Source organism: Bos javanicus, chromosome 5 (genome assembly GCF_032452875.1).
Source record: "Bos javanicus breed banteng chromosome 5, ARS-OSU_banteng_1.0, whole genome shotgun sequence".
NCBI classification, from domain to species: domain Eukaryota; kingdom Metazoa; phylum Chordata; class Mammalia; order Artiodactyla; family Bovidae; genus Bos; species Bos javanicus.
The window spans coordinates 91,109,431-91,135,996 of NC_083872.1; the positions used below are offsets into that span (position 1 = coordinate 91,109,431).

The window sequence follows — 26,566 nt, forward strand, 5'->3', positions numbered from 1 at the left end:
TAAAAACTTGACAACAATCTCTGTATCATGACTAAAGGGAAATCTTCATCTGTTGACTATTTCTTTTGAGAAGCCATCTTCAGAAAAAGGTGACACATGTAATCATGTTTATATGGACAGACAGAGCTATACATTCTTCTCTCGTTTTTACCTCTCTTTTCGTTCACCTCCTACATTACAGACTGTATCTATTTGCACTTCATTTTGTGTATTTCTGTTTGGATGAATTCTTATACATGTGCATTTTAAATTAAATCTGTTTTAACATAGAATGAAAAAAAAAGACTGACCAGCACCGTTTTAGTTTCAACTGTGTTATATAGGAATCCCAAAGCATCACATTTCCTTGTACTCTGGGAACAATATATAGCCTGAACAAAAGGTTATACAGGGAAGGAAATGTAATTGATTCTGAAGAGCGTGAACATCTGCAGAGAATGTGTTGTAAGAGAAAACGATCTCGGAGGGTCCTGCTTATGATGATGAACGGTTTCTCGTTACCCAGGTCAGAGAAGTAACTGGCTGCCCCTGCCCCCACCCCAAGTCCAATCCCCTAAGTAGAACGAGATTACAGATGCTAGAAGCTACTTTCTATGACACCAAAACCAACGGAAAGAGGAAGTAGGTACAGAAGACTTGACAAAACTAAGTTTGCCCACTGGTGTTGAAAGGTCAGAGAAACTTTATTCTGGTGCAGATTTTGTCATTAAGTGTAAAGCGATTGTGGCCAAGTCAGTTTCTCTCTCTGAGCTTCAAGTTTCTCAGCTTCCACATGGGAGAGCTGAGTTGGACGACAGACACAGTTCTGTTTTGGTGCTGTCTGCAATGAGATTAACAGACTACTTTTTCATTGAGAAGTCTCTTAAAGTCTCAGACTTTCCATTTCACATGGGAAGAGCAAAAATTCTAACACAAGTCATTTAAGAACATCAACATTTATTTAACATGATAAAAAAGAAATGAGATATGAACATTTGCATTTAAACAATAGTAAGTAGCCTTTAATACTTACATTACGTGTGCTCATTGTATAATATATACACAATGAACATAATTACATTTGTACACAAACTAAGTACTGGATTTGAAAACCTGCTTATTGCTGTACACATCTAGTCCAATGAAGTAGAAGCCCAGTACTTCAAAATACCTACATTTTAAATTGCTTTTTAAGAAAAAGTAAGCGGTAACATTTGTGTTTAAGCTGACAAGAGTGTGGCAGTAACTGCTGACAATGCAATCTGACTGAGAAATAATTATAGCAGGAAACGAGACATACTTCACTTAGCAATAATAAAATGGCACATTTTAAATATATATATAAAATTTTTACAAATTAAGTGTGAAACAAAGCATTGCAGTAGCTGAAATGGGAGGAAGAAGGAAGAAAAAAAAAGGAAAACAAGCTTCACTGGAAATAATAACTAAATTTTCTGTACTGAAAAGTGAAAAGAAATATAAATCCACCCAGACTTTAGAAACATCAAAACCTGGAGATCAGCAACTATGTAAGCTCTGGCTGTAGACTGCACACTAAAAAGCACCTTTACTTATGTGCTTTGAAATCATAGCAGCAAGCTGGTGTCAGAGTAATAACCTTGAGATTACATTACAGAATCTTGAGTGTACATATGGGCCATTAAAGCTGTTTTGGAATAAACATTTTCCAGAAGTGATAAAACGATGCTCTGTGGCCAAAAGCATCAGAACTATGAATTTCATAGATTTAAAATATACTGTACAATATCTTCTCACATTGCCAAAGGTCCATGTCCTCAGCTCTGAATGGTTTCAACAGAAGTCAGTATAGCTGAAAAATACAGAGAAGGAAAATTAGTTTGACATCTGCAAAGTTAATGAATGACCCTTTCCTAAAGTAACTGAGGGTGACATTCTCTAACAAAAGAACTGACAAGCATGGCCATGAAAATTCTAAAACATAATAACCATTGAAGGACATCTTCTCTTCATTTCCATAAGCTTAATTGACAAAGCAAAGAAACATAATGCAGTTAAATTGCAATTCAGATGGAAAAAAGGACCCAAACTTCTGGCTGAATCCAAAAGATTGACAAAATGAGCAGAGATCTGCATGACTTTACTAAAATATGTAGTATTATATTAAGCTGCCTACATAGTGGTGTGTCTGTCTTGTGTGAAACCTCCCTAAGTCTTGCCCAAAAGTTCAGAAAAATGACACACGCACAACGAGAAGATGGACTGTAAAATAATGCAAGCGTGAATGCCACTGGTTGACTGTGATGGCTGCACGCCACAAGGTTAGAAAATATCCAGCAAACCCTGGATCTCATGCCAGCAGGTAATGCCAATGGTTCTTGGGACAAAAGCAAAACAAAACAAAATCCAATAATAACAACTTAAGGAACCCGGCCATGTATTCGAGTTTTAACTGTGAACATGCCTAACTGTCATAATGGTCTGAGTACAGTGAGTTGTAACTTGTTTACTGAACCAAAAGATAATGAGAGTGGCTCTTAGAGTACATGTTCCCACCAAGACAGACAGAGGCCATTGATCAATTTTTTGCACAGGAGGCATCAAGGGCACATAATGTTTATTATCCCTGTGTTTGGTGTTATTCTGTCACTAGTGGCAACTGCCACTTCTGAATGTATTTAAAGTTTAAATGTATGAGTGACAGAGCAAAGACACAGGTAAGACTGTAACAAATATGGGGTTTATAACCCCAGAAAGGACGACAATCCTGCAGAGATCCAAATGACAACAAAGCAAGCCTCTTCTGGGCTCCGGACAGACATGATCTCAAATAAAAGTTATAGATACAAGACTGCTGCTGCTGCTGCTAAGTCGATTCAGTCGTGTCCGACTCTGTGCGACCCCAGAGATGGCAGCCCACCAGGCTCCCCCGTCCCTTGGATTCTCCAGGCAAGAACACTGGAGCGGGTTGCCATTTCCTTCTCCAATGCATGAAAGTGAAAAGTGAAAGGGAAGTCGCTCAGTCGTGTCCGACTCTTAGCGACCGCATGGACTGCAGCCCACCAGGCTCCTCCGTCCATGGGATTTTCCAGGCAAGAGTCCTGGAGTGGGGTGCCATTGCCTTCAGTTAAAAATAAATCCTCTGGCTGAAAAAAAGGGACATAGGTTACAGCTTCTACCAAAAAAGGTGTGAATGGAAGTAGATCCTAGAAAATGTGAGCACTACTGGATAAAAAACTGAGTCAAGTTAGTGTCTGTAGTCATTTATTTTGAGAATCCAAAAATCAAAGAACATGTTTATAATTATGTTCAAAAAATCTGTAGGTGTTTTCATAGCTTTAACTGTTTAACAGAAATAGGTGGTAATCCTAAGGCACTAAACATTAGAAGATCTGGCAGATACAGAGAGAAAAAAAAAGTGCAGAAAAAGGTATAAAATGCTGACTCTATACCTCACAGCTTTTCTGAAAAATAAAGTATGTAAGTACAAAATTGATGTAAAATGTACCAATTGTTGATAAAGTTTAAAAGTAAGACTTCAGGGAGCTTCCCTGGTGGCTTATGGGTAAAGACTCCACCTGCAATGCACGAGACATGGGTTAGATCCCTCATCCAGGAAGATCCCACATGCTGTGAGAACAGCTAAGCCTGAGCACCACAACTATTGAGCCTGAACTCTTAGAGCCTGGGCGCTCCAACTACTGGAGCCTGTGTGCCCTAGAGCCTATGCTCTGGGACAAGAGAAGCCACCGCAACGAGAAGTCGATGCACCGCAACTACAGAGTAGACTCCACTTGCTGCAACTAGAGAAAACCCCGAACAGCAACAAAGTTCGAGCACAGCCAAAAATAAAGGCATAAAATTAAGAAAGAAAGAAAAAAAAAGGACCTTAGAAAATTATTCTCATTTCTAAATTGTGGTCAAAGAAATACTGGTTGAGAAAGGGCCCTTCTCCCTGTCCCCACTAGTGGCTTTTAGATAACTACTTTACTGACTTAAAAGTATTCAGAAATAATTTCTGATGGATCTTAAAAGATTTTAGATTCCATATCTAGTTGGCTGTACCATGACAACCTCTTTATCCTTAAAAATAATTAACAAACTCTCAATATGTAAGATACGTCACCGACTGTAAAAAACATTTCTGGATCAAAATGTAATGACTTGAACAGAATTCCCAGACCCGACTATGGAAAGAACCATGAGCTGGGAACACAGCTGCAAAACACCAGGGGGCCTGTCCTGGCACAGGCCCTTCCCTCCGAGTTGGGGTGTTTTTACAGACAATGAAAGAAGAGACAGGAGAAAATGTGGTCACGGAGCGCATCACTGAAGGGCAGATGTTGGAAAGCTTTATTGCCCATGGTTTAAGTTCTTGGTCTACTTGCTCTGCCAACTATCACTAATACACAGGACAGAATTCATTGCAGGTTTTGGTCACTCAAACAACAGAGGAATAAAAGTCAAGTTGAAACCTTTAACGGTAAACCACAGAATCGAAAGGAAATGACGTACTTGTTGTGAGACTACACACACATGAAGTGTGAGCCTTCCGTGAGCTGCGGCTGCGCGGACGGGACGGGTGACGCGGAGGAGTCGGGAGACAGAGGCAGGCTTTGCGCTAGAACACACCGAGAAAATGGGACAAGGTCAAAGCCGCGGAGACACCTCTGGAGCAGAAAATTCTGATGCTGTGGTCCCAGCACGATAAGAACATGTTCCGGGAAGGAATTATTAGCTGCATTTGGCTTCTGCGTTTTGGCTATTCTGACAGCTAGTTATTCAGGATGAAATGTCTCTTGAAGACTGTTTAAAAATAATTCTTCCTTGTACACCTTAAACTTATATAATGTTATATGCCAATTATATTGCAGTGAAACTGGAAAAAATTAAGAATTCTCTTTTTAATTTTTTTGTTTCAAGGTTAATTTTCAGGTGTCTTTAGTGACTTAACACTTTCTCACTTTAAAAGGTTTTTCTAGTTCCACGCAGCTAAATATTACAGATGGTTTAAGTGCTGCGGTTTAAATATATCCACATAGCCCTTTGGGCTTCTCTGGTGGCACAGTGGTTAAAAATCCGCCTACCAGTGCAAGAGACCCAAGATTCAATCCCTGGGTCAGGAAGACTCCTGGAGTAGGAAATGGTAACCCACTGCAGTATTCTTGCCTGGAAAATCCCATGGACAGAGGAGCCTAGTCTGCTAGGGGTTGCAAAGAGTGGGACAGGCCTGAGCGCGTGTGCGCACGCGCACACACACACATACACACCCTTTAACCCAGACCTGCTGTATGAATAACCTGATGTGACCAATGATAATTTTTTGTAAAAAATGAGAATGCCCATGCACATTGCCTTGAAAGTGATAAGAGACAAGGAAAATACAGTGCTTCACACTGGTTACAAAGGAGCATGGCTGATAATATACATTTCCATGTTACAGGTATATAAGATACAGAAAATGCTCTTAAGAACAGTCCTAGGTAATTGAATTTCATTGTGCTTACCCTTCTGCAAAAAGACTAGGGATGGGGGGTGGGAGGTGGAGAAAGGAAATAGATTTTGCTTATGGACTATGAGAAGGAAAGCTGATGATTTATACTAGTGGTATGATTGTCCTATGCCCTACCCTTGCCAAAAATCATAAAAAATATTTTGAAGAATCCAGAAAGTATAAAAGAACAGCACAGACAAAAATGTATTTTTTTACATGCTATACAGTTCATGATCCTTTACTATCAGAAAAACCCAGATGTGGATTATGGTAGGAGCTAAGTAAATCCATTCTACTATTAATAGTTTAGATTTTCAATCTTCCACAGTTCCCAGAGGGGGAGAGGTTTATGAATACTCTGGGAATGCAATGTCAGAGAAATAGGTAGAATTTCCAAGTTGTAAAAGATCTTCTTAGAAAAAAGTTTAAGGTATGTGTTAAGGTTAAGATCAAAAAACAAACGAAGCAAGTGACATCCAAGCTGGAGAGAGAGGGCAGCTCTAATTGCTGAGACAGGACTGGCCCTGGATCCTGAGTAGCAGCAGTCTTCCTGACCATGCAGGTGTGGGAAGGCAAATACCTCTCAGTCTGCAGCTGATGTTCCCGAGTGGCTCCCTTGCTAGAGTCTCCACACAGCAAATAAATTCAGAGGTTCAGAGGAAGCACCGGTGAGAAAACTAGGAAACGTGTAATATCTACCTGCCATTGTCTGATTTCCTCTAGAAGCCTCAGGAGTTAGTTCATAAGAAAGAACGTTTTCTTCCTGCTCATGAATATCATCCTTTGTATCTTCTGCAGGGGGGCCTTCTGGTTTATGATTTGGGATCTGTGACTCCTCTTGAGGGCTAATGAAAATAGAAATATATTTTAAAATTTGTTATTTTTAAATCTATTTTTATTATTATTATTATTTTGGCTGCAGAGTGTGTGGAATCCCAGTTTCCCAACCAGGGACTGAACCCATGCCCCCTGTTTTGAAAGTGTAGAGTCTTAACCACTGAATTGCCAGGGAAGCCCCCCAAATTTGTTACATTAGAATACAATTTTTTTCTTCCAACTGTTATGAAAAATCTTTACAGAAACGATGCAGCCATCTATATTTCATAACTGCTAACATTTTGCTCAAAGTTTTTTTTAAATCCACATTTTGTCGATTTTGTTTCATTCTAAGCCCTCAGCCTGCTCCTCCCCAAATTATTTTTAACCAGATTAAGGACCTGTCACTCAATCTGTAAATACCATCAGATACCCAATCAGTGTTCAAATGATCTCACTGCTTTATAACATCATCTTAAGAGTTACCTGTTTAAATCAGGATCCAAACAAAGTCTGATTATATTTGCCTGACAAGTCCCTTAATGTCTAATCTAAAACACACCACCCCAAGGCTTCCCTGCTGGCTCAGTGGTGAAGAACCTGCCTGCTAATGCAGGAGACATGGGTTCAATTCCTGATCCAGGGAGATCCCACATGCCTCGGGGCAACTAAGCTGTGTACCACAACTGCTGAGCCCACAAGCCCAGAACCTGTGCTCCCTAACGAGAGAAGTCACTGCAGTGAAAAGCCCGAGCACCGCAACAGAGAGGAGCCCTGCTCAAAGCAGCTAGAGCCCGCCCCAGAGCAGCAATGAAGATCTAGTGCAGCCAAAAATAAATAAGTAAATAAAACACAAACGAAAAGACCCCAGATTCACTTTTGCTATTCATTTCAGAGATAAGGTACTCCTATTACATGAAATCACAGTATTTCTCTTTTCTAGCACTGAGAATGTTTTTATGGAGGGTGAGATTGAGGAGATGCATTTTAAAAGGCTAGTTAACAAATACAATTAAAAAATAAACAGAAAATCACTATGATTTTTGGAATGCTTATCAGACAGCTTAGACAGCTGATCAACGTCTGTCATTATACAGACAATGGTAAGGTGCTTACTTTGCTACAGCTTGTGTGCCTAGAGATAGTTAGGAAGTTTGAGATCAATATGTACACACTGCTATATTTAAAATGGATTGCCAACAAAGTACTACTGAATAGCACAGGGAACTCTGCTCAATGTTATGTGGCAGCCTGGATGGGAGGAGAGTCTGGGGGAGAATGGATACACGTATATGTCTGGCTGAGTCCCATTGCTGTCCACCTGAAATTATCACAATACTGTTAATTGGCTATACTCAATTATAAAATAAAAAGCTAAAATCACTTCCTAGGTGTTTAGCACAGAGTTAAGTGCTGCACATTTATTTTCTTATTTAATCCTTAAAACACACTTGTGAGATGGTTACTACTATTACCCTCATTTTTACAGGTGAGATACTCGAATTTAAGGTTATGTAACTTGCTTAAGATCCTACAGCTTGTAAGATATTACGGGAGTGGCATCTAAGACCTCTAACCATGAAAGTTACCATTTTTAAGCAGGTGAATTTAATTTAATGAATGATCCCTTTGTTTGCTTGTTTGTTTTCTCTAATTATTACCTGTATGGCACATGTTCAGGCACCTCTTTTTTGTCTCCTTCTTTATCCATCACTTCCTCAGAATTCACTCCATTTGGCTCAGGTGTGAAAAGTGTTTCAGAAAAAACATTTTCAGTTTTTTTAAACTACGGAAGAAGGAAAAATTTGCTTTTTCAAATGATTATTTTTTACCATATTTGCTATATGAGTGAATTATCTAGAATGATTCCCAAATAAAAGTTTATTAAATACCATACCATATCAAATATTTACTGAAATATATTTTAGAATCAAGTATATTAAAAATAGTGACATCCTTTCCTACATCAGAAGGACAAAAAGTGCACTGCCATTAGCTGGCTGCTTTGGGATTAAAGATTCTTTAATTGGGGTAATGGTAATTTATTCCAGCCTCAACTGATCATGTTTTAAGTTTTCAGTTAACCCAGTTTTTGACGTGGCTGAATGTATTGATCGAATTAACACGAAACCTATCATTTCACTGAGATCAGCATCCTCTGTGACAGAAAGCCACACAAAACTATCTTCAACCTTCCCACCTGATCTCATCTTAAAAAATCTATCCCTTTGGAATATGTGTCCTAAAATAATCTCGCTACCTCTCCGCTGAAATCCGTATTTTGAGGTTCAGCTTCTTTTAGTTGAACAGTGTCTGTGGCAGGAGTGTCATGGTTTGGCTTCATGTCATTTTCTCTGATGACAGTGTCCAGTTCCTTAGAGTTATCATCCTTTCTTCGAGCCTGTTCAACAGATAGACAGTATTTTAGATTCATACTATACAGGTATGTGTAGTTTCCAGATAGTACCTGCTAATTTTTTTTTTAAGTTGGCCCTTCATTTGCAAAGTTTCCTTATGAGAAACAACAGTAGCATCTTATATATGTTAATCGTCTATTTGGTAATGTGTAGAATGTACAGTTACTCAACTGTTAACCTCTCCTAGAAATGCCTGCTCTCCAACTACGCTAAGAGATTTCCATGATGATGGGGAGGCACTTTCAGTTATTCCACATCAATAAACAGGGATCGACCAACTGAAGCCTCTGGAAAGGTTCACTAGTCTGCTCTGATTTATGAATCAGGATAACCAACAAACAAATAATAAGAGATGGAATGGTGTCTCTTCATAAGACTGAAGTTAAAATGTGCTGCATACTACAACTTTTATTCCAAAGCTCTCCCTGGCTACAATTTAGGTCATGCTAAATTAGGATACAGAGTATTGCACATTTTATTGGGAGGGGAATTGGGGACTATCTTACATGGAAATTTTACATTTGTTGAAAGCAAATTTTATCTTCTTAGTATTTCTGTGACATATACAGAACAGGTTATGTCTTTACTGATTTATAGTAGAGGAGATTAAGTTTACAAGCAATAGGAGGGCAGTCAACAAGTAATTTAGCCCAGGTATTTTTGAATCCAGGGCTATTTCCATTTTACCAAGCCGTCTTGGCATATAATAAGAGTTAAATAATATAACTATCTATGTTGCCAATATTTAAAAACCCATCTACCATGTAACTCTATGATTCTAAGATTCAACTGATATTAGATTTACCCACAAGAATGAGTAAAAACAACTGATATAAATACCTGGGTAATCCTGAATGGATTATCCCTTAAATTTGAAGGACTTGGTAAGGGTGACTGGTCTAAAGCACCAATAAGGTTTAATCCTTTTTTCTTTTCCCTTAAGCATGCTTGTTGATGCCTCCTGATTCTTTCCATTTGCTCTTCCACAGTCATCCTAGGTCGAGTGCTTTCAGCTAAACAGAGCTGCTCCACTGCACTTCTTGGTCGTTCCTTTAAATTAAAAATAAACAGATGAATCCTGAATACAGGGTAAAAGTATGTTAAAATAAAAAAAAAGTTTAAAATGGACTTCCGTGGTGGCACAGTGGATATGAACCTGCATACTAATGCAGGGGACATGGTTCAGTCCCTGGTCTGGCAAGATCCCACATGCCACAGAACAACTGTGCCACAAAAGTCCTTGCTCTAAAGTCCTCGAGCTGCAACTACTGAAGCGTGCAGGCCGTACAACCTGTGCTCCACAACACGAGAGGCACCACAACAAAGAGCCCACACACCACACTGAGGAGAAGCTCCCGATCGCCACAACTATAGAAAAGCCCTTGAAAAAAGAAGCAATGAAGATGCAGCACAAAAATAAACCTAATATTTTTAATTAAAAAAAAAAGTGTTTTAAAATGCATTAATTTTGTTGGCAAAACCAAAAGTGGCAGGTTTAGATGTCATTTACATAACACCAGAAAGGTAGATTACGAGTACACTGATGCATGATCAGTGATGGAGAGCGAGAGAGGTGGGAGGTAGGAGGAAGGGGAGAAAAGAGGAACTTAAGGAAGATATTTGCTTGTTTAAAACAAAATACCAAATGGTATGGCAGCTCTGAAGTGACCCTACCTCACAGTGCTAAAATGGGAAATTGTATAAAACTCAAATTAGGAGAAAAAAGAGGCATAGCTTCTAAATATCAGTAATTTTTTTTCCCCTATGTTGCACAAGATTTTCATTATGGGATGTGGGTTCTAGTTCTCTGACCAGGAACAAACCTGGGCCCCCTACACTGGGAGAGTGAAGTCTTAACCACTGGACCACCAGGGAAGTCCCTCAGTAATTTTTGTTATTACAGTAAAAAATGTAATGTTTCAAGTCACACTTTTTTTTTTTCACTGTGAAAAGACTGGTAGAGAAGACATTCTTAGTTTATGAGCAATAATAAAACTAAGGAAGAATTTATTTTCTATAAATCAGATGGCTATATTTTATATAAATATATATATATGCATATACATGGTTCACTTTTATGGTTTACTGAACGGTTTAAAAACATCAGTCACATTAAACAACCAGTTTTTACTTCTCACTTTCTTACTAAGTACACCAATAACTGTCAAAAGGAAATTTTAGCTTATTTGATATAACAGAAACTTTAGAGATTAAACATGTATGGACATTACCAGATGGTCAACACCGAAATAAGACTGATTATATTCTTTGCAGCCAAAGATGGAGAAGCTCTATACAGTCAGCAAAAACAAGACGGGGAGCTAACTGTGGCAAAGATCATGAGCTCCTTATTGCCAAATTCAGATTGAAATTGAAGAAAGTAGGAAAAACCACTAGACCATTCAGGTATGACCTAAACCAAATCCCTTACGATTATACAGTTGAAGTGAGAAATAGATTTAAGGGACTAGATCTGATCGACAGAGTGCCTGATGAACTATGGAATCAGGTTCGTGACATTGTACAGGAGACAGGGATCAAGATCATCCCCAAGAAAAAGAAATGCAAAAAAGCAAAATGCCTGTCTGGGGAGAACTTACAAATAGCTGTGGAAAGAAAAGAAGCGAAAAACAAAAGGAGAAAAGGAAAGATATACCCATTTGATTGCAGAGTTCCAAAGAACAGCAAGGAGAGATAAGAAAGCCTTCCTCATTGATCAATGCAAAGAAACAGAATGGGAAAGACTAGAGAACTCTTCAAGAAAATTAGAGACACCAAGGGAATATTTCATGCAAAGATGGGCTCTATAAATGACGGAAAGGGTATGGACCTGACAGAAGCAGAAGATATTAAGAAGACGTAGCAAGAATACACAGAACTGTACAAAAAAGATTTCACGACCCAGTTAATCATGATGGTGTGATCACTCATCTAGAGCCAGACATCCTAGAATGTGAAATCAAGTGGGCCTTAGGAAGCATCATTATGAACAAAGCTAGTGGAGGTGATGGAATTCCAGTTGAGCTGTTTCAAATCTTGAAAGATGATGCTGTGAAAGTGCTGCACTTAATATGTCAGCAAATTTGGAAAACTCAGCAGTGGCCATAGGACTCAGAAAGGTCAGTTTTCATTCTAATCCCGAAGAAAGGCAATGCCAAAGAATGATCAAACTACTGCACAATTGCACTCATCTCTTACGCTCGTAAAGTAATGCTCAAAATTTTCCAAGCCAGGCTTCAGCAATACATGAACTGTGAACTTGCAATGTTCAAGCTGGTTTTAGAAAAGGCAGAGGAAGAGATCAAATTGCCAACATTTGCTGTATCATCGAAAAAGCAAGAGAGTTCCAGAAAAACATCTATTTCTGCTTTATTGACTATGCCAAAGCCTTTGACTGTGTGGATCACAATAAACTGTGGAAAATTCTGAAAGAGATGGGAATACCAGACCACCTGATCTGCCTCTTGAGAAATCTGTATGCAGGTCAGGACGCAACAGTTAGAACTGGACATGGAACAACAGACTCATTCCAAATAGGAAAAGAAGTACGGCAAGGCTATATATTGTCACCCTGCTTATTTAACTTATATGCAGAGTACATCATGAGAAACACTGGGCTGGAGGAAGCACAAGCTGGAATCAAGACTGCCGGGAGAAATAATCTCCGACATGAAGATGACACCACCCTTATGGAAGAAAGTGAAGAAGAACTAAAGAGCTTTTTGATGAAAGTGAAAGAAGAGAGTGAAAAAGTTGGCTTAAAGCTCAACATTCAGAAAACTAAGATCATGGCATCTGGTCCCATCACTTCATGGGAAATAGACGAGGAAACAGTGGAAACAGTGCCTGACTTTATTTTTTTAGGCCCCAAATCACTGCAGATGGTGATCGCAGCCATGAAATGAAAAGACATGTACTCCTTGGAAGAAAAGTTATGACCAACCTAGATAGCATATTGAAAAGCAGAGACATTACTTTGTCAACAAAGATTCGTCTAGTCAAGGCTACGGTTTATCCAGTGGTCACGTATGGATGTGAGAGTTGGACTGTGAAGAGAGCTGAGTGTCGAAGAATTGATGCTTATGTACTGTGGTGTTGGAGAAGACTCTTGAGAGTCCCTTGGACTGCGAGGAGATCCAACCAGTCCATCCTAAAGGAGATAAGTCCTGGGTGTTCACTGGAAGGACTGATGTTGAAGCTGGAAGTCCAATACTTTGGCCACCTGATGCGAACAGCTGACTCATTGGAAAAGACCCTGATGCTGGGAAAGATTGAATACATGAGGAGAAGGGGATGACAGAGGATTAGATGGTTAGATGGCATCACTGACTCAATGGACAAGAGTTTGGGTAAACTCTGGGAATTGGTGACAGACAGGAAGGCCTGGTGTGCTGGGGTTCACGGGGTCGCAAAGAGTCAGACACGACTGAGCAACTGAACTGAACTGAACTGAAGATCTACAGAAGAGACTGCATAGGTGTTTTGTGCCCTCTGGACTCAACTGCTGAGGACTGACTAGGATGTTGGTGTGGAGTTGCTAGAGTTTTGGAAAGAACCCAGGGCAGAGGTTAAGTATTGTCAGAATTTTGGGGATATACTTTGTACTTGTACTTTAGTATCTTTCAAGAATAATCATCATTTGTTGTACTTTTCAGTCTTTTCTTATCATTTTATCTCATACCAAATAAATAGAATTTATAAAGACGAAAAGTTTAAAAAAAAGGTGAAAAGTAAAAGTCCTTTTGCAGTCCAAATTTCGAAAGAGTACTTGGGGAAGTGAGTTAAATCCTCTGGGAATCTTCCCAAGAAGACCAAGGTTAGACTGGTGAAAAGTCAGTTTGAATTAAATGGATCTTAGATGAAAGTGTGAAAAATAGAGGATTTCCTTCTCATTCTTAATTCACATTTCTCATTGTAACCAGAGGACTGCTGCTGCTGCTAAGTCACTTCAGTCGTGTCCGACTCTGTGCGACCCCATAGACGGCAGCCCACCAGGCTCCCCCGTCCCTGGGATTCTCCAGGCAAGAACACTGGAGTGGGTTGCCATTTCCTTCTCCAGTGTGTGAAAGTGAAAAGTGAAAGTGAAGTCACTCAGTCGTGTCCAACTCTTAGCGACCCCATGGACTGGCAGCCCACCAGGCTCCTCCGTCTGTGGGATTTTCCAGGCAAGAGTGCTGGAGTGGGTGCAAAGTCTAAGTCTCCCACAGCAGAAAGGCCCTGAAAACTCAGGCTGGCTTGTAAATCCATCAGCTTGTCTGACCACAGAATGTGTTTATCACTCTCTTAAGGAAATTCTTAGAGGTGTCAAGGAGCAGCTATCTGAGAACAGATTCCACAAACTGGTCACTAAAGGCTTCATGTGGAGTCTGAGCAAAGAAAACCTAAATTAGGCCTGTCCTCTGAGGTGCCAACTGTGTGGCTGCTAAATCACTTCAGTCGTATCTGACTCTGTGACCTCATGGCCTGTAGCCTGCCAGGCTCCTCTGTTCATGGGATTCTCCAGGCAAGAATACTGGAGTGGGTTGCCATTTCTTCCTCCAGGGGATCTTCCAACCCAGGGACTGAACCCACATCTCCTGTATGGGCAGGCGCATTGAACCCACATCGCCTGTAGGGCAGGCGCCATGCCTGGTGGCACATGGTACCGCTGCGCGCCACCAGGGCTTCCTGAGGTGCTAATTCCCTGAATGTAATTTTAGAAATTAAGATTGCTAATTTTTTCTTAGAATATGTAAAAAAAAAGTTTTGATGGGAATTCCCTGGTGGTCTAGTGGTTAGCACTCCGAACTTCCACTGCCGGGGGCATGGGTTTGATTCCTGGTTGGAGAACTAAGATCCTGCAAGCTGCGTGGTGCGCCAAAAAAAATTTCCAAAACAACCCCCTAAAATTAAAACGTACATAAATGTGGCAATAAATAGGTTTCAGAATCCTTCTAGAAATTAATGGACAGTTAAATACCGTTCTTGAATCCATCATCTTCTTAGTTTTCCTTAACGTTACATACGAGGCTATTGTCGAAGATTCGGGTGTTGGTGATTTTGTTCTTGGAGGGACTACTCCAACAGGAAAGTGGGAACCTAAAAGTAAAAAGAGTAGTAAGTTCTATAAAACATCTTCACATGACACCATCTCTCTCACTGATCTATTCAGTTTCTGAGACTTTTAAAATTAGAATGCAAATTTATTGTTTGAAAAGAGATAGGGAAACATAATAACCCTTCATTAGTCATTTTATCTATAAGCCAGCAATGATGCTAACCAGACAAATTTAAGGTTAGATTTAGAAGTAAAGTTCTACTGACTATAACAGATGACATTAAAACATTATAAAAATTCAGTAATACTCAATGGGTCATATATCTTCACAACAGCTCTGTAAAGACAAGAAGGTAAAGGAAATGCAGTTTCTGGGTTAATGGACTTCTTCACATCCATATAGCTCAGCAGCATCATGGCTGGGGTTTCTGCTTTTCCTGTTGTTGCTCTCCTTCTTCATGAAATATTTACAATTATTTTCAGAGGCTGAAAGTACCTTAATCTAATCCTGTCACACAGATTAGCAAAGTTATTGTCGAAAGGTAGTCATATACCTAAATGTCCTTCATTTTCATTTAATGTCTTTTGATCACACTGCACTACCTCAGTAAAGAATCTACTAACAATGTTAAGAGAAGTTAACTATAGGTAATTGAAGTTAACTTTTCTTTCGCATTTCTGAAAATCTCTAGAATGAATACATACTACTTTTATAATTAGAAAACAACACACAGCTGTACACACAAAATCATTAACATAACAATAAAAGCTAGTGGTCAGTTAACAGAAAATGTATTCACTTGCATCATAGTTGTCTTGTTTAAGCAGAAGAGGCCCACTTTTGTCCTTGGAGGACACAAGTAAAGGAAGGAATTAATCAAATCTTGATGGTTTATTGAAAAAAAAAAAAAATCACTCTCTTGGGGCTCACTAACGTTACATGAACTAAGTATCAACAGAAAAATGAAATCTTATTTTTCCCACTAAAACCAGATAGTGGTCAACCATTCACGGTCCCTATAGGTTAAGAACCAAACGATCTGCAGCTGAATCAAGGCAAAATATTATGAAACTGTGTATTTATGAGAATTGTATATTTGAGAATGTGAAGAGCTGGACTGCTATGTTACAAGTAATTTTATAAAGCAAACAAAAGACTTTTCTGTTGTGCCAGTCAATGGTCCATTTTTTTTTTTATTGAAGGATAATTGCTTTACAATAGTGGTCCATTTTTAAGAGCTCTATTTTAAGTCATGTGGTACAATATAAATTACACTGTAATTGATCCGTATAGTTCAGACAATTTATTCAGATGAGAGCCTATTACACTTTTTTAAATTAAAAAAAAAATTTTATTTTTAGGATTACACTTAAAAAAAAAAAAAACCCAAATTTTAAAAGAGGAAAAACTTTGAGAGAACATATTTCAGACAGTACAGTTTTTATGAGTAAATATATCTATGAGTTTTTTGCTGAAGAGTATTAAAATCTGTTTATCCATATTCTTCTTGACAGACATGTGACTGCTTCCAGTTTTTGTCTACTATGAATTAAAGCTTGCTTTAAAGACCCTTGAATAAGTCTTTGTGAGGAGTTATGTTTTCATTTTTCTTAGGTAGATACATAGGATTCCTAAGTTTGATAAATGCATGTTTAACTTTATAAGAAGCTGCCAGACTACTGTTCTATCTTCGACCACCTCAGAAATGGGTGTGAATTTCAGCTGGTCCGCATCCTAACCAACACTAGGTAGTCAGTCAGTCTTTTAAGTTCAATCATTTTAGATGGTGTGCATTGTGATTTTTATTTGCATTAAAACTGCAATTCTTTTATGATCAATAAGTTGTAAACTTTTCCATGTGTTTACTGGTCATTTGTATACCTTATTTGTTAGCTCTCCAAGGCTTATATGCCTGCACTGGGTTGTTTATTATTGATTTACAAGAGTTGTTTATATATTTTGAACACAAGGGTTTTGTCAGGTGTATGTATTGGTAATTTTTCCTCCTGTTCTGATGGGCAAAAGTTCTAAATTTTGATGAAACCAAATTAATCAGTTTTCACTGAAAGTATACCCCTCAGAGGGTCCCAACTTTATCTGACTGGGTCTCCTAGCAGACTACTAGTATGTTCATGCTCTGAGCTTTGTCCTGTCGCAAAGTGAAAGCTGGCTCTCATGCTCCACTTAGTAACTTCCTGGATGCCTCCTGCTATAGATTGAAGTGGTCTTCCTAAAATTCCTGCTGAAATGCTAGCCCCTGATGTTGAAGACCTGAAAATGGTTCTTAAAAAGAGGTTGTTATGACTCACAGATTTAAGAGAATGAACTTATGGTTACCCAGGAAAAGGGAGGTGGAAAGGAATAGCTAGGGAGTTTGGGATGGACAGGTACACTCTGCTATACTTAAAATGGATAACCAACAAGGACTCTATAGCACAGGGAACTCTGCTCATTGTTCTGTGGCAGCGTGGATGGGAGGGGAGTATGGCTGGCTGAGTCTCTTTGTTGTTCACTTGAAACTATCACAACATTGTTAATCAACTGCACCCCAATGCAAAATAAAAAGTTAGAAAATCTTCCCAGAACTTGATCTTTCAGCCTGCAGAACTGTAAGAACAAATGTCTGTTGTGTAAAGCTCTTGGTGGGACTCCCCTGTTGGTCCAGTGGTTAAGGATCTGCCTTGTAATGCAGAGGACATGGGTTTGATCCCTGCTCCATAAACTAATATCCCACATGCTTTGGGGCTAACTGACCCTGCATGCCGAAATTAAGACCCAACACAGCCAAATATGCAAAACAAAACCAACAAACAAATAAACCCCCACAAAACAAGCACTTGTTCTCTAGTATTTTGTTACGGTGGTCTGAGTAGACTAATGATGTACGTGTTAGTTGCTTAGTTGTGCCTGACTCTTTGTGACCCCATGGACTGTTAGCCTACCAGGCTCCTCTGTCCATGGAATTCTCCACGCAAGAATACTGGAGTGGGTAGCCATGCTATCTTCCCACTCCGGGCTTGAACCCAGGTCTCCTGCACTGCAGGTGGATTCTTTACTATCTGAGCTACCAAGGAAGCCTAGACTAATGAACCACCCTTCACGTAATTTTCCACCTAAACATTCCTTTCTTTACTTTTCTTCAACTTGTTGAAGCTTCTCAAAAAATTTAAGTGATATGAACCAGCTTTTATATAAAAGTGCTGGGTCTTAGTTGCGGCATGCGGGATCTTTTAGTGGCGGTATGCAAACTCAGTTGCGGCATGTGGGATCCAGTTCCCCGACCAAGGATCAAACCCAGGCTCCCTGCATTGGACCACCAGGAAGTTCCTGAACTAGCTTTTTTTTTTCGGCTACACCAAGTCTCTTAGTTGTGGCACTTTGGATCTGAAGATTTGTTGTGGCAGGCAGGATCTTTTCAGTTTTGACATGCAAGTTCTTTGTTATGGCATGTAAGATCTAGTTCCCTGACCAGGGAGTGAACTGGGGCTCCCTGCATCGGAGTTGGAGGGAGTGGAGTTGGAGCCACTGGGCCACCAGGGAAGTCCCTGAACCAGCTTTTATAATCCCTGTTTGTGGGAGGATTGGCCAGGGTATCTAGTTACCAAAAACATTTACTTTGTTTGCTGTCTGATAATTCCTGCGTATTTATAACTACATGCAACAATATGGTAAGGACTAGGACTGTGACTCTTTAACTTAAATTTGTCTGTGAAAAGAGAAAGTTAAAAAAGACTTTCAATGAGAAGATATGATTCGAATGAGAAAGGTGTATAGATATTAACTTTTCAAGATAGCAATATTTTTCTAATGGGAAAAAAAAACCACTGACATTAGAAAACCTTGAAAAATATTCCAATTATGGAAAAAACTATGTGAATATTATCATTTCATATTGTTCAAAATTTACTTTGTAACCCTCTAGCAGGTTTAAAAAAATTGACTAGGGAGTTATGATGATCAGAAATTACTTTTCTGAAAAATCCCACATTCTAGATTATTTGTTTTATCTCTAACAAATTTTTTTGGTGAAACATTTTTAAAAGTAAGTCACAGATACTTTACTCCTAAGTGTTTCAGAATTCACTTACTACATCTCCTAAATAACCACAGTATCACAGTATCATTAGAACCTATCATCTAGAACCTATGTAAATTTCCGTTATTCTCCAAAGAATGTCTTTAGAGCTTTTCTTTTAAACCATGATCAGCTCAAAGTTCAAGTACTGTACTATATCTGTTTTTTTCTGTCTTATTCCTGAATAGCCCCCTCTCTATCCTTTTTTTTTTTTTTAATTTCTTAAAGAATGACTAGCGTTAAAAAATAATCAGATGACCTCCTTGGTGGTCAAGTGGCTAAGACTCCAAGCTCCCAATGCAGGGGGCCCAGGTTTGATCCTTGGTCAGGGAATTAGATACCACATACTTCAACTAAGACTCAGCACAGCCAAATAAATAAGTATTAAAAGATAATCAGAGTATACACAGTAAAAATAAGCATTATTTCATAGAATTTACTTTTATAGAAATTGTATAAAAGTCTGTCTTATTCCTAATCTTTTATATATAATTTTGAAAGAATAAAAACCAAAAAATAAAGTGTCAGGTTAGGAAATAGAAAGTTTTTCACAAGTTTGACATAAACTTATACTCAATAAAACCTCACCTTAACTGACATGAAGTTTTTTAGTCTTTATCCCACAAAGGATGAATAATCCAAAAATATTACTGTTTAAAAAGGGAGATTCCTAGCAGAGAAGGTGACTTATAATATACAGTTTATGGGTCATGCTGTTGTCTCAATATCTGAAAACTTCTAAATTCAGAAACTCGTCAGATTCCACAGGTTTCAGATAAGGGACTGCGGGCTCGTATATGTACTCTGTCAGCATGCAAACTGAATTTGTTTCTAAAATGTCTGAAAAACACAGGAGATAAGACATATCACAAATGCTGACCTTTAACAGAAGTTTCTATTTCTGAAGCAGGTTCTGATTTTTCTTCTCCATTAGACTCATCAACTTCCGCCACTGTTGTTAATTCTGGCTCACTCTTGTAGAGTCTATAATCTGGACCCTTGAAAGAAAGATGCGTAATTACAAAAAAAAAAAAAAAAAAGGTAAAAGTCTTTTTAAAAATGTTTACCTCCAAAAACTCACACTCTTAACAATCAAAAGCCTCAGTCAGCTATATTGGGTATAAATCAATTAATATATATGTTATAATTAGGATAGGGAAAAAAAAGACTTTGTAAGATTTTTAACCAGTATATCTTTTGGCTTTAAAATTAAGAATATTCCTCTTAAGGACAAAGTCATCAGAACATTTTTATCATAGTATAACTAAAGTCTGAAAATAATTATATCATATTAACTCAATTAGCCCTATTTCTTTTTTTCTTGTTCTCTTCTCCTTGCTTATTCATTTAACACATTTACTTAATCTCTAAGCTTTTTTCTAGTTTCCATGGGTAATGTCTCTTGCTGGCAATGTCCAAATCCTCTAAGTTTTCCTATACTGAACTGCCCATATCCCAACCTTTTTATTGTTCCTGATAAGAATCTTTTTCTTCCTTGCATCTTTCTGATTTAAAGATATCACTTTGCCTCCAATATCCTGAAATGGTAGATTTAAAATATGGCTCCTTAAACACATGCAACATAACCACTTGATTAAAATATTCATGAAAAGCAACAAACTATGAAATATTAAAATTGTGGGGGGGGAAATGACCAAATAAGAAACATAAAACTAAAACAGGAAAAACAGACGATAATGTTATATATGAACACAAAAGTACTGGCTAAAAGTGATGTGATAATAATAAAAAGAAAAGACTGAGTCAAAAATAAATTGTTGGGAAAAATGAGGGCATGTATGATTGATTACTCTGTGGCTATTGCAGCCACTTACACAGTGGGATCCATTTCTTGGATATCCTTGAACTTGGTGAATCTTCTTTTCTTCGGGCAGATGGACTGGGCCCCTGCTATAACAGAGCAAGGAGCTGCTATCACTGGGCAGAGGGGGGATTATGGGAGGCTGGTCTGTAAAGTCATAGGACCGAGGAAGTGGAGGACGAGGTGGGACTACTTCCTCTTCCTAAAGATTGTAGAACAGTCACCTTATTTAGATAAGCATACTGAATTAAGTATATCGAAATTCTTTGCAATGGTAAGTTAACTTACATTCACTTTAAGAAAATTAAAGGGACACTGCCAAGTCAAGAGTCTCATATCAAAAAGTAAAACCAAAAATGTTTATGATAGCCAATAACTGGGTTTTAAATTTGGTTGCATCTCATTTTTTTGGTAACCATAGGTTAGGTTTACTCTGAAGCTCAACATCAAAACAAATTTATTAAACTACTGTATTTCATTTTAAAAATAGAAGAATTAATTTTAAAAATCTTGCTCCACTTTGTTTAGGTAAATTTAAGAGGAAAAAAAAAGCCATTTCTTTTTGGTTGACTTTTATACAAAATTCACGACAACAGATGCTTTCAACTAGGTTGACAGTATCTCTTTATAGTTGTAATTTCTTTATGGTATGCATGATACACAGCCAACTTATCTATCAGTCATCTCATACACTTTAAAAAATACACCAAACAATGATAAATAAATACTCAAATTACTTACATTAGAAAAAGTATGACAATGTTAAAGTTCTAACATAGATAAAAAGTGGTGATTCAAAATTTTTTGCATTAAAAAAAGGGAAGAAGATCACACTCGTTAAAAGCACCAAATTACTGAACCAGTGAAATTTCAAGATTAAGACAATAACAGATATATTTAGAAAACATTTTTGTTATGAGTAAATTCTAATTCATGTTTTAATTATAAATTAAAATAATTATAGTTAGAGAAACAATCCAAACTTACCTCATTTTTGTACTTAACTGTTGAGAAAGGCTTTGATCCTATCATACCTATTAAAAAAAATATAAACTATAACTACTTAATACTAAACATACCTTCTTAAATCTATAGAAAAAAGGAACAATTTCATTTTGCTTATTTTCAACAAAAGCTTTAGTTTCTAACCCCCCGTTTATTAACGTTTTCTGAATTAAAAACCCATTACATTGCTATACAGTAGAAATTAACACATAAAGCCACTACAATAAAATAAATTTAAAAACTCATTACCTTAAAAATACAAACTGAAATATCTAATTTAAACGACAGTACGGGCAAATGGGTTTTCTCAAATACAATTGGTTTAAGTATGATTTGATACAATCTTTTAGGAGGGCAATTTGGCTGTGCCTATCAAAATGAAAAATGTAAACTTATTTCTCATTTTCTACAATCCATTAGTACTAGCATGTGTGTTTATCATGTACACAGTAATGTTCATTATATCAAAGAAAAACAAAAAAAACCCTCAACCAACCCACCAACAACCTACTGGAATCAACCTACTGAAAAAAATACTGTCCATCAACACTGAAATTGATAAATTACAGTTTACCTATACAATGTATTTTTACACAGCTGTTACTATACTGTGTTGTTAAGGAGGAAAAAGCATACCGATGAAAACCAGCACTTTCTATTGTGGGGAAAAAACTACTCAAACCAAATTATTGTGTGTGTTTATAATTACAGATACAAAACAATGATTTATTTTTTTCTGAGTGTGGCTGGGAGAACTTTTTCTTTCTATATATTACATATAAACTTGGGTACTAATTCATTATTACAGAGTACCTGTTTTCTAATGCCAAAAATCCAGTAAAATAACAAGGGAAATCCAATTCTGCACGTCATTCCACTTAGATATAATAATATAGTCAATTAGTGCAGAATAAAAGACGAAACCAATGTACCTGTTTCCGAAGTGCCTCTCTGCTGCTTGTGTTTACTCAGTCCTTCCATGACATCCTGAATTCTCCAGAGTTCTTTCTGAATTTGTGCACGCTGAATTCCTGCTGATTCGGTCTATCCGTAAAAATGGATAGACCACACATGAGGGCGGCGAGAGGGAGAGAAATCATGAGATACAGTTATAAATTCCACTAATTACATATCTAAAAAATGAGAACCACAGTGGTTACGTTTGAGACTACTTAATATAATCTGTGTGTCCTTCTCAGTTTTGCAATGTTAATGATAAAGAAAAAGCAAAGAAAGAGAAAAATTTAATATTTCAGACCTACATGGTACACTATTTCACATTTTTTCAATAAGCATTGTGTTGCATTATTTACAATCGGGAAGGAATACTGACTAGATGGGACTAAAAATGGGGAACTTCCCCTAAACCAAAACCAACAAAACAACACAAAAACACAACAGAACAGAAACTCACCAACCTCAAATTAAACAAAGCATTTTTAGGGGGAAAAAAGGAAAGTATTTTAGCTTCCTAAGTTCTAGAACATAGAGAAATGCCAAAAGGGCAATTTACAAAATATATTTTGAAGAGTTTTGACTGATAGAGTTAAAAAGAATTTTCAGGACAAATTTTCAGTTTGCCATTTTATTATTGCCATTTTTATTCTAACCTAAAGTTGTATCTACTTCTTTTTACCTCTAATACCCCATTTCATGACCTTCGGCTAAATACTCTAATTGAAGCCAAAATAAGATAATATTGGTAAGATTCTAACAAAACTCTATGACTCATTGATAAACAGTAAAACAATAAATATAATTTTTAGGACTATAACTTAAAAAGAAACAGGTAAGTAAGTACAAAAATTGTCATGATTATGCTAGCCCTGAAATGTGAATACCAATAAAGACTTGTGAGAGGGAATATAAACTACACAAATCAGACAACTGCACATACAGAATATGTATTATTTTTGCAATAATTTAAAAGAATACATATTTCTGTGTATCTGAAAGGTGTTTAATGAAAACCTCATTTTTATTTTATTTTGCACTTCTCTGGTTCCTAGTTACACTGACCAACTTTTCAAACACTTGTTAGCAAACTGTGTTATTAAGTTTTCTATCAATTAAAACTTTTCACGTTCTTTGTCTATTTTGCTAATGCATTTCTGTTTCTCCAAACCAAAATGAAAAAGTTTTCCGCAAATCTAGTTAAGTAACTTGTTGAATTTTTAGAGGTTCAAGAGACTTCTTCCTAGTGTGTCATTTTCTAAGTTTTCTATGTTGTTTTCATTGTTTACTCATGTATTTAACAAATAATTATATATGTTTTATATATAGTATGTTTTTATAGTATATAGTATAGCCTGGTTCTATTCTAAGTGCTTAAAAAAAATCAACACATTTAACCATCATAATAACCCAACAGGGCTAGATACTGGTATTATTTTTATTTTACTGAGTGGAAACTGAGGCATATGTAACTGGCCTAAGGTTATACGCGCAATGCTACTTCTTATAAGATGTGCCTCCTAGTTTTTCATTTTTTTACAAAATGTCTAACTACTTGTGGTCTTTATTATACCTTAAAAATACAGAACCATTTTGTGATTTTCTTTTCTGGAAATTTGGTTGGAATAGAATTATGCTTATGGGAAGAATTTTCATTGTGATAATGTTAAATCAGGTCATCGACAACACAGTATAACAATTAATACCTCTCCATTTATTCAGGTCTTCTCTCATGTCCTATACTAATGAAATATTCATGTGCTCAGTCGCTCAGTCGTGGCCAGCTCTTTGCGATCCCATGGACTATAGCTTGCCAGGCTCCTCTGTCCACGGAATTTTACAGGCAAGAATACTGGAGTGGGTTGCCATTTCCTTCTCCTAAATTTTCGTGATGAACTTTTTTATTAGATTAATCAGGACTCCAAACTGCTTTGGTTCACAACTTCTTTTTTATGGCCTATGGTCTAAAAATTAACTTTATTCTCTTACTCTTAAGGGGTTATTAAAAACCCCAAGTACCAAAGATTTTGTGGCAGAGTGTTTATACTTGCAACATCTAAAGTCTTTAATATCTGGCCTTTTACAGATAAAGTCTGCTGATCCCTTGGTTATATTTTAGATATTTACCATTTTTTAAATATTCCATTTAGTAACTTCAGTGTACAAAACAGAAGTCACAACCACACATGGCTACTTAAATTTAGGTAATTAAAAATTCCTAGCAATATTGCAAATGCCCAACAACTACACTAGCAACACTGAAGGGCCTAAAAACTACATGTGGTTTAGTGATTCTATTTTGGATAGCATGCATAGAAGACAGGTGACTTTCTATGTCAACCTTACTATCTATTTATTATACTGAATTGTTGAGTCCACTGGGATTCCAATGTAAATGATTAAATTTACATAGGGTCACAGCATGAAGTGACTTTTATTTATTTTTTTTCAAACATATATAATCTCCATTCCCCAGGGTATTATTTTAAGACAGCTATTATTATTTTCAGTTTACAGATGAGAAAACAAACACCTGGACCTTGGCTCCCTATCTACCTATCCACAAAATTGGATTCTTTATGCCCAAAGTTGCCACATCTTCCCCTATTCTAATTAATATAGCAGTCAAGATAATGGGCTAAAACAGTTTGATAGAAGAGAGGGATTTAAAATAGAATAGATAAAATAATTTGACACTTCAATGTCAAGTGACAGCCAGGAGCACAGAACACCCTGGGGCTCACTATGTGCTCTACAGAATAAAGAACTTTTAAACAATGAGGGATGGGCTACTTTGTGAGACAGTAAGATTCCTATCATTGAAAGTATCATTGAAATCCAGATGTTAGGTAGCTAATTATGCAACAAATGTTGAAGCTTTGAGTGAATCCAACAAGATGGATTGCACAGTACCAGTCAAAGCCAGTTAGAACAAAGTAAACTTATTATAATTCTGTACCTGAACTTCACCGAGGCGATCCAGCTGCTCTTGCATCTGGTTCCTGGTAACAGTTACGTCGTACTCTAACTTATCATATTCTCTCCACGCTCGTTCCAGTTCCTAAAAGCAAAGGGCTTTAATTACTTTCACGGAGAAAATGTGCTGGTGTGTTATCACTCTTGTAATCAATAATGGGCAAAGTACAACATGTTATAACTCATTTCCCTTTTTTCCTCTCATTTAGTTCAATTTAAGAAGAATGCTGAGCAAATGAATTATTTATTATTGTGCTGCTGTATTCAAATTTCACTTAAAAAAATCAAAACCAAACAAAAATAACCCCCAAATAACCCAAACAAACATACTTTACATTATTCATTCATGACATCAAAATATTCAGCTGATTGTAGGATCTAAAGAGGTTTATTTGGAGAAAATATGTTATTTTATTCATGATAATACATTAATTTTTTCTTGTAAGTGATTTCTTAAAAGGCAGAAGAGGCATAAGTAAAATATTTTCTTATATGTCATGATTAACATTTGTCCAGAAATAAAAACACTAAATAGCCTGTATTTTTAGCATGTCAGATTTTCAATAACAGTGGAAGCTTCACATGACTTTACTTAGAATAAATATACAGTCATGTAATGATTTCCTTTTCTTGGGCTCCAAAATCACTGCAAATGGTGACTGCAGCCACAAAATTAAAAGACACTTGCTCCTTGGAAGAGAAGCTATGACAAACCTAGACAGCATAATGAAAAGCAAAGACATCACTTTGCTGACAAAGGTCCATATAGTCAAAGCGATGTGATGGCTTTTCCAGTACTCACGTATTGATGTGAGAGTGGACCATAAAATAGGCTGAGCACGAAAGAATTGACACTTTTTGAACTGTGGTGCTGGAGAAGACTCTTGAGAGTCCCCTGGACTGCAAGGAGATCAAACCAGTCAATCCTAAAGGAAAGGTGAAGTTGCTCAGTCGTGGCCAACTCTTTGTGACCCCGTGGACTGTAGCCCACCAGGTTCCTCATCCATGGGA

General features: G+C 37.2%; 1 protein-coding gene across 19 annotated transcripts in view; it reads right to left on the bottom strand.

Annotated features, from left to right (window-relative positions):
* Positions 1–919: 919 nt before the first annotated feature.
* PLEKHA5 (pleckstrin homology domain containing A5) overlaps positions 920–26,566 on the bottom strand; it is a 261,962-nt gene continuing 236,315 nt past the window's right edge. For 10 of the 19 annotated variants that reach the window (XM_061417702.1, XM_061417699.1, XM_061417703.1 and 7 more), the window contains 11 exons: positions 25,539–25,640; positions 22,558–22,669; positions 21,608–21,654; positions 19,679–19,796; positions 14,645–14,763; positions 9,526–9,735; positions 8,529–8,669; positions 7,930–8,054; positions 6,152–6,297; positions 4,474–4,579; positions 920–1,810 (listed from right to left, as the gene is read on the bottom strand). In XM_061417702.1, coding sequence (XP_061273686.1) covers positions 4,485–4,579; positions 6,152–6,297; positions 7,930–8,054; positions 8,529–8,669; positions 9,526–9,735; positions 14,645–14,763; positions 19,679–19,796; positions 21,608–21,654; positions 22,558–22,669; positions 25,539–25,640 — 1,215 coding nt within the window. In that variant the 3' untranslated portion in view covers positions 920–1,810; positions 4,474–4,484. Of the gene's footprint in view, positions 1,811–4,473; positions 4,580–6,151; positions 6,298–7,929; positions 8,055–8,528; positions 8,670–9,525; positions 9,736–14,644; positions 14,764–19,678; positions 19,797–20,633; positions 20,823–21,607; positions 21,655–22,557; positions 22,670–25,538; positions 25,641–26,566 lie in introns of all 19 variants that reach the window. The other 9 variants (XM_061417711.1, XM_061417695.1, XM_061417713.1 and 6 more) reach the window with 1 other exon arrangement.